Below are 9,208 nucleotides of genomic sequence, written 5' to 3'. Positions count from 1 at the left end.
CAGACAAAGAAAAAAACAGTATGCAGGCACTGCCAGACTGTGGTGAAATATAAGTCGGGGAATACGACTAAATACAGTCATGGAGACTGCAGAACACAGCACACTAGTTAGATTGATGCAGACATTGACTTGTACCGCAAAGAGAACCTCTATCTCTCTCATGGCTTGTCCTCTCAAGTGGTGGAAAGACAATGCACAACGTTACCCACTGCTGTCAACCTTGGCTAAATCATATCTCTCTGTCCCAGAAACCTCAGTCCCAAATGAGAGGGGTTTTTTTTCTGTTGCAGGGGACATGCCCAAAGATCCCAGCTTTTACCAGATTATAGTTATATGATAATTTTCCTTAAAAAATCCATCTCTATCCAAGTGAGTGAGTGGGTGACAAAATGTTGAATGTGATGAGTTTTCAACAATACTAAATTGAAACTTTTTTTTTAAATATGGTTTAATAGTTTTTTTTTTATTAAAATTGAAAAATTGATGTTCCTGTTTCGAAACTTACAGATAGATGGCTAATTTGTATGTCATTGATATGTTCAGTGCTAAGGTAAATAAACACTTTTAGCACTTTTTTTTTTAGTCTTTTCATTAGTTTTGTTTTTCCTGTAAATTATTCAATAAATACCGTACCGTGCCATTCATACCAAGATATTATCGTACAGTGAAATTCTGATACCGTTACATCCCCAATATACACACACACTCACACACACTATTGATTATTAAATGTGTTCTCATGATTTGTGATTTTTATTGGTTTGTTTTTTTTTTTTTAAAGTAATCATCTATTTCAATTTTGGTTCTTGGGAAACATTAAAAATAATTGGGACAGTAAAGCATTTACTACTTTGTAAAGTTGCCATTGCTTTTCACAATACTCAAAAGATGTTTAGGGACTGAAGACACCAAATGATGAAGTGTTTCAGGTGTAATTTAATCCCATTCTTCCTTCAAACAAGTCTTAAGATAGGCAACAGTACGGGGTCTTTGTTGTTGCATTTTGCGCTTTAAAATGTGCCACCGATTCTTTATTGGAGACATGTCGGGATTGCAGATGGGCCAGTCAATTACCTGTATTCTCTTTCTTCACAGCCAAGACTTTGTTATGTGTGCAGAAATGTGATTCTGCAATGTCTTGTTGGAATATGCATGGTCGTCCCTTGAAAAAAGGCAGCATAATGTGCTCCAAAATCTTTATGTATTTTTCAGCATTCATGCCATAACAGAAGTGAAAGTTACTTTTGCCAAGGGCACTGACACAACCCCATACCATGACAGACTCTGGCTTTTAGACTTGCTGCTGGTAACAGTCTGGATGATCCTTTTCTTCTTTGCTCCAGAGCCCACGGCATCCATATCTCATAAAAAATGCCTGAAATACTGATTTATCTGAACAGTTCTATTTTCCACTGTGTGATGGTCCATCCCAGATGCCTCAAAGCCCAGAGAAGTTGACATTGCTTCTGGATACTGTTAACATAGGGTTTCCTTTTGGCACAGTACAGTTTTCACTGGCATTTGTGAATGTAACTACGTATTGTGGTACTTGGCAAAAATTTGCCAAAGTAGTCCTGAGCCCATGTGGTGATATCACTTAAAAATAGATGATAATTCTTGATGCAGTTCCTCCTGAGAAATCGAAGATCACGGTAGTTCAACCTAGGCTTGCACCCTTGTCCTTTACGCACTGAAATTTCTCTAGATTTCTTAAATTATTTTAATTACGTTACACACTGTTGAAGGTAAAATATATAAATGTCTTCTTAGCTTTGTTTTTTTCTGGAACATTGATTTTTTTTAACATTTCAATTTTCATGTATTTGTTGGCAAACTGTGATCCTCGACCCATCTTTGCTCCTAAAAGAACCAGACCTTTCTAAGATGCTGCTTGGGTACGAAATCATAATCATAATTACAATCACCGGTTTCATATCACATAATTATTTAAGCAATTGCTCATGTCCAAACTTTTTTGGAATGCGTTGAAGGTCTGTATTACAGGAAAGGGTGTTTATTTACAAATAAAAGTTGACCAGACAAAACATGAAAGATTTTGTGCAAATTGTCTAAAACAAAATACAAGTCAAAGTAAATTTGGTAATCACTACTTTTTTTTTTTTTTTTTTTTTTTTGCGTTTTCATTACTGTGCCAACTTTTTTTCTGATTTGGGGTTGTGTTAGAGCCGGACAATGGCAAAAATTATATCACAATATATTTCTTAATTTCGTCGATACGATATAATTCCGATATCGATATGGACAATATTTAAATAATTGATAATAAATATTAATATTATATAATTGATAATGATAAATAATATTAATATATAAATATTAAATGAATATTAAAAAGACAGGAAAAAACTGCCAAGAACGCACACAACAGTTGTCTGTACCTACTAAGGGTAGAGCCGAACCCGAATACGGTATTCGGAAAGGCACGAATAGCGTGTTTTTACGAATACTTGATTCGAACAAATACTTGAAAAATTATTTGTATTCGGGAGCAAGAAAAACACTATCAAAAAGCAGCGTTTCCTCATGAGACCACAGTGCATGCCCGCATGAGTGAGTGAGTGTGAGAGAGAGAGAGAGAGAGAGAGAGAGAGAGAGAGAGAGAGATGCTCAGTCAGTAGTCGGAGGGTGGGGCGGAGATAAAAGGTGTCTGGCACAAGCTTCTCCACAGCAGCAGACAGAAGGCTCGGCTGAGCGAAAAAAACACTTCACTGCATCACTATTTTTGTTAAATAGATTTTTGTACCTTAATTGGGTTCCAAAGGCAGTTTATAAACTTGTAGCGGAGTTGAAGCGGAGTTTGATAGGGATATTCTATTACATTATTGACGTCTGCAACCGGGTGCTCTGTTTACGCAACGTTAGCTCTGTTAGCGCAGTAATTTAGACAATAGACTGTTGACAGAGTAACGTTAATGTTCGTTTATAAAAGTTAAAATGATGCTTGTGCAGTTGTGTCGAATAGTATGCACTTATGGGAGTTATATGGTACGTCTAAATTACTGTCTTTTGCAGACAGCAAGATATATGCTATAGGCTAGTTAACCTTAGCATAGCTTCCCGTCACTTTTTATTAACTTGAAACTCCTCAAATACATTTGGGCACCCAGAAAAAGAGTGAAAAAGACTGCTGCTGAGCCATTTCTTGGTCCTCCACCAGTTCAAAGAAAAAAAAAACCTTCAGGTTCTGTGTGGAAGCATTTTACAGTCAGTGGTGCTGCAGATAAAACAAAGTGATACTGTATAATGTTTACAAAAGTGAAATCAGCAGAGGCAGAGATATTAAACATCTGTCAACATCTTCTATCCATAATCATTCATTCATTTTTTTTCGGCTAAATCCCTTTATCAATCTGGGGTTGCCACAGTGGAATGAACCACCAATTTATCCAGCATATGTTTTACGCAGTGGCTGCCCTTCCAGCTGCTACCCAGCACTGGGAAACATCCATACACTTTCTTTCACACACATTCAATAGGGACAATTTAGCTTACCCAATTCACCTGTATTGCATGTGTTTGGACTGTGGGGGAAACCGGAGCACCCGGAGGAAACCCACGCCAACATGGGGAGAACCTAGTCGGGGCTCGAACCAGCAACCTTCTTGCTGTCAGGCGACAGTGCTACTCACTGTGCCACCGCGCAACCTATGTAATGTATTATCACATGCACTAAAAGCATCCTCTCCTAATACTGTCTGTGAACCCCCCACAAGCATCAATCCCCTCAATCAGCACAGCTATGTTCTGCTAAATCCTCCACAAGCACCAAACCATCAACACAGCCACATTCTGCCCCAGCAAGTCAAAAAATAAACAAACAAACTTTGTGTCTTTTTTGTGGTAGGCAGATAATAATAGCAGGGCTGTATCTTTTAGTATTATATAGAATACTTTTGTTCTGCCAGATCTCCCAGGCAGGTTTTATTTAGATTTATTTAGTTAATTTTAGTTTTTGGAATTATGTCCATTGGAAAGAAGTTTTTTGAACATGGAAGAAGAACAGTTTTTTGAAGTATTATTTGTTTTTATTCTGTCTATTCAGTGTCCTTCAACAAGAACTATTATGGTGGGGTTCATAATATTCACAATGGTATTTTATTAGTTGTTGGTTTAACCATAGATGAGATAATGGCTTCTATGTTATTATCTTTTCAATGACATTTCTTGTCACATGTTCAAAAACAACAGCCAATATTGCATACAGTATCTATAATTTATATAATGGGTATAACTAAACAATACTTTCACTTTAACGTAAATTAGAAGTGTAATAGAAAAATATATATATTTTTGCGCCATTTTGAATTTTACTCGAATACAAATACAAATACAAATACTTTCCCCCCCCTCAACAAATACAAATACCGGCTGCTCCGCACATCCCTAGTACCTACAAATGTTTGCAAACTGAATTTGCAAAGTCTTTAATACCTCCATGTTCACTTTTTATTTGAATTTAGCCTTTACAAACAGATATACGTTTATAGACATAGTTCATGGGGGTTAGCTTGACCAAAGTGATGAACAGAATCTTTTATTAGAGTTTTTTTTTGTATATGCGGAATATTTAACAATCAAAGTAATACCAAAATCTTACAATTATGACATCCACATCGTAAAAAAAAACACCAGAAAAAGCATAATTCTAATAATAAAACCAATTAAAAAGAGTATAGGCTACATTAATATTGAAAAAGTTGAGTATCTTCATAGTTCTGGTTACTTTTCATCTTGAACGTCCTTTAGGGTTCTATCTATTTATATTTGTGTATAATTACCCAATTAAATTAAAAGGTTTAACATAAAATAGTTCTTATATATTTTATATAGTCTATTTATATAGACTAATATTTTATATAACACACTTTTATTATTTAACAGAATTAATACCCCAATTAATCACATTCTTTCTATTTCATCAGCTTTGCAATAACCAGAGTCCTGATAAATATGTTTGTGAATTTTATTTTGTAAGTTTGCTCGAGTGCTATATGCCAGTTTATGCGAGGATCGACTTTATATGTATGTGTGTGTGTATGCGGGTGTATGCACGCGTCAAGTTTATATGTATATGCGCAAGTTTCATACATGTTTTAAACATAGTTTAGGTTTATATGAGAGTAAAATATAGATGTATATGCACATGTTGATAAGCAAAGTTTTATTTATATCCTACACGGCGCCTCATAGCATCTGTGTTTGGTGTCGAGAAGGTGGATGGTGAGGCGACAGGTAGGCTCAAACTTTTATGATGCCTCATTTTCTGACTCTCAATAAGTTCTATTGGGTAGAACAGATTTGATGTGCTCCCGATGCTAGTCAACACTACTCTCCCGCACATTTTGCAGAGCAAAGAAACTACAAGTTTATTGGAACTGAAAAAGCCACAATTAAGAAGTCATACCATTGCATTAGTCTTTCCTCTCTCATCAACTAATTCACCTGCATTCTTACTTGTGGAAGCTTTTTCCCCCATATCTGTATTCAGGGCACTCATTTTGTAGCTTTCTGCTACAGAGCGATTAACCAACTGCTGCTGAGCGCTGGCAGCGTGTCTGTGATGTATGTCATCACGCAAGTGACATCAAGCTCTATCGGACAGCTGAGCACGGAAAGTCATTCAGTGACAAATGATACAATGTATAAGATCTTATATATAATAAAACATGCATATGCAAATTTTAATCGAAATACCAGAAAAGGGTTTAAAAATCATGTCACCATTATTGAAAAAAAAAAATAAAAAATCACGATTATATATTGATATCGAATTATTGTCCAGCCCAAGGCAGTGTATAGTATAACATGTTAGCAGCAGTTTCAGCAAGAACTGTGGACAATTATTATGTGTATTAGATTCATACATTAGTCCACCTGATTTGCTTTCTTTTCTTCATCTGTTTTTACCTCCAGTGCCCTTTGGACTAAATCACAGACAACAGTGCTCAACCCTCAGGGAAAGACGTCATCTTTCAAAGATCTGTCTGTCACAGACAGGATCATCCCATAGCAATAGGATCAGGTACCAGGACTCCAAAGAGGGGATAAAGATGTGAAGGAAGTGGAGGCTGGGATAAGTTAGGGCGAACGATAAAAGGACTTTAAGTCACTTACTCAGACAGTACCAGGTAAGAAAAACCTAAAGTTTAATATTCAATACATAAAAATGATTCAATAAATCCCAAATCCAGTTAAATATAAATACAATAAATAAAAAACTAAATATTTTAAATAATCTAAAAGTTAACTATCTGACAAAAGAACAATGAACATCATAGTGTTCAAGAGTGTTTGCTTGTGGTAACAGCAAACCAGAGAGGCCAAAAATTACGTTCAAGAACATTTAATTTAAGATTCCTTTCTGGTGAAATGCCCATCCTAATTCCATCTGAAATGCACAATCCCTAACAATTTTCAGATACAGCTGAAAACTAATTTCTTCCATGCAAAATGAATACAAAAAAATTAGTTTTATGTTGTAATTATCAGTAAAAATAAATAGATGGCTGGTGAATGTGTGGCATGTTTGGCTGCTTAACCTGGCTAGACAGAAAACAATTCCCCTGTTTGAATACTTTACATAACCAACACAAATGAATGCAAAGTAAAACATTTGAGAAGTCATGCACTAAAATCTGGTCTTTAGAATGTAACTTAAACAGTTTACATTTTGTTTAGTTTTCATTAAGGTTTTCTTTTGGTAAATGTTTTAGAAGGCACAAGGCAAAATCTGCTATAAAACTAACTTTTTATTAGTACAAATGTTTTAACTAGTATATAGTTTTCAAGTACTTCAGAGAATGTTGTAAAACATATGCAGAATAAGGCCGTACTCACACTAGGTACAGTTGCCTCGAACCGGGCCAAAGCACGCTTGTAGCCCCTCCCGTCTCCCCCGACGGCCCGCACTCACACCACAATCAGGCCTCGGCACGCTTACGTCAGCGCTGCTGCGCTGTTCAGTGAGTAGCGCTCTCACTCAGTAGCACAGTGGAGAATTCTCTAGTTATATCGGTTTAGTCGTTTGTTATGCAGTGACATGCAGTCAAATTATTCGCCAAACAGTCCTTAGGGATGCGGTGACACGCAGTCAGATATTTCGCCGAACAGATCCGCCACTTTTGCCGCTCATAAAAAATCATAAAACCCTCGTGCTGCAGGAATGAGGAGGTCTGCTGAAGGTGCGCAGCTGTCGTGTAGTGAGGAGTTTGCGTATTTAATGAACTACGGCAGTTTGCGTTCAATGAACAGTAAGAATGATTAATAAATCCATATGTAACAGTCCCTTAAGTCACGTCTCGCTTTCAGTTTCAGGCGTTTTGCACTCACACTACAAGTGTACCGCGCCAAAGCCCAAGTGAACCGCGCTCAGGCACACCTCTTCCAACCAGGCCAGGGCCGGCCAAGTGAACCGTGCTTGAGCCCGAATATTGGCATTGGACAATTAAAAAAACAAAACAAAAAATAAACATTGAGGCCAGTAATGCTCGGTATTGCACAGCTCTAAACCTTAATGTTAGTTGTTATTATTACAAGTGGACCCACCTGTCTGTTTATTTCAGCTCCTCTGTGTATAAGCCACAAAAGGCATTCTGGATGTCCTCCAAATGCAGCAATGTGTGCTGGAGTCTGGGCAAATCGGGTCGTCAGTGTGTTCACTTCACATCCCACCTGCACCAGCCTCATAACACACTCCAGCTGTTTTTTTGACAGACAGAAAAATAAAATCAACAATTAACATTTGCATGATTTGCACATTTTCCCTGTTTCTTGCAGAATAATCAGTCAGTGAAGATTTCACAGCTGTGAACAGTTAGACATTTAACAATTTCTCACAGAATAACTATTTGAGGCTCATGCTCTGCTGTCAGGGACCAGCAGCTGTGTTGAGTTTTTAATAACACCATTTGATGACTCATTCCCCTGTTCTCTGGCTCTGTATCCCATTTATGACACAAACCAGACCCTTTATTAAAAGAAAAAAAAGTCCTATCACTACGATAAACAATCAAACATTTTTGTTTTACAAGAAAGAACAGTTTAGATTTTAAATTCCCTGTTTTGGCGCGTGGCGTTTTATTGGTTTTCATCCAGCCAATGAATGAACCGGTACGCTTGCGCGCCTGATGTTGCTGTTCTCTGGCTTTTGTAAATGTTAATTGATTCTTCCAACTTCGAAGCGATCCGAAACAAAATGTGATCAAAGCACAAAGCAGCAGCAATTAATGTATACGCATAGCTACTTTTATTCTAGTCAATTTAACGAACAAAGTATACATGTTACTTATGCTAACGTTGAACGCTCAAAGACGAACGAGGAAGACTAGCGTTCAGATGAGTAACTTGGATATAAGGCAAACATAATAATAAGCTCAACTGAGACACGCATTAAGCAATAATCTGTTCTTCCCAGCATGCGAGTTTGCACGCACACACAGTGAATTATATGACCTGCTTTCCGCTGATGGCCTTATCGTACACAAGCGATACAGTAACCATTTTTATATCGCTGATGTTTGTTAACATATTAAAGATTTCTTTGTCCACGTGCTGTCGTTCGGTTTTCACTGACAGGTCTGTCTGCGTTTGTTATTCCTTAAATCAGTGGACACACACCTCTGTCTCCGGAAGCCACTGTGCTTAGAAGAGGACTAACGTTATAGAAGAAAACATAACTCTAACAGAATACTGTACTTATAATACCTTCCCGAAGTGTGCTGCCCAATGAATAGGGGTCCAGCCGTAAAAAGAGTCTTCGGCAACCAAGTCTGCCTGGTTGGTTGAGCGCTGAAGCAGCGAGCACAGTGCGCCGACATCTCCATCCCTGCATGCGCGGTGAAGCGGGTAACGTATGTTGAGCACTTCGTCGTTGGAGAAACCGGACTCCACTCCTACAGACATGGTCTGTGTCTTGGAAACCCCAATTTGTTAGGTTTACGAAAGCCCCAAGGTGAGCAAGCCGGCGTGCGTGCTCAGAAAACACCGACCACGCACACAAAGAAGGCAGTGGGACTGACCTGAACACACTGTGAAGTAAGTGAGCTCTCTGAAGTGTACTTCAATGGCCGTTTGGAAATCCAGGACTGGAATATTTCTAGGGCTGTGGATTAGGTTTGACCTAAAAAAAAAAAAAAAAAATCGTGACGTATAGAAAAACACGCCATGGATTTTTAAAACGCGTGTTGAG

The 9,208-nt window shown here is 37.7% G+C and overlaps 2 protein-coding genes across 5 annotated transcripts in view; one reads left to right on the top strand and one right to left on the bottom strand.

The window, feature by feature from the left end:
- Positions 1-9,088, bottom strand: part of ankrd10a (ankyrin repeat domain 10a) — a 30,750-nt gene extending 21,662 nt beyond the window's left edge. Inside the window, exons 1-2 of one of the 2 annotated variants that reach the window (XR_012391505.1) lie at positions 8,725-9,088; positions 7,567-7,719 (exon numbers count right to left, since the gene is read on the bottom strand). Coding sequence is in view for 1 of the 2 variants with exons in the window: in NM_200980.1 (NP_957274.1) it covers positions 7,567-7,719; positions 8,725-8,922 (351 nt within the window). In the remaining variant the exon portion in view is untranslated. 2 annotated transcript variants of the gene reach the window in all.
- The window catches only part of hsf2bp (heat shock transcription factor 2 binding protein), a 45,751-nt gene continuing 44,750 nt past the window's right edge, over positions 8,208-9,208 (top strand). The window contains exon 1 of one of the 3 annotated variants that reach the window (XM_068220433.2): positions 8,208-9,054. The gene's annotated coding sequence lies outside the window, so the exon portion shown is untranslated. The remainder of the gene's footprint in view (positions 9,055-9,208) is intronic. The other 2 variants (XM_073947895.1, XM_073947884.1) reach the window with 2 other exon arrangements.

The sequence above is a fragment of the Danio rerio genome, chromosome 1 (assembly GCF_049306965.1).
Source record: "Danio rerio strain Tuebingen ecotype United States chromosome 1, GRCz12tu, whole genome shotgun sequence".
Taxonomy (NCBI): Eukaryota; Metazoa; Chordata; class Actinopteri; order Cypriniformes; family Danionidae; genus Danio; species Danio rerio.
Note: the sequence above shows the minus strand (reverse complement) of the source record. Positions and strands in the feature narration are given on the sequence as shown.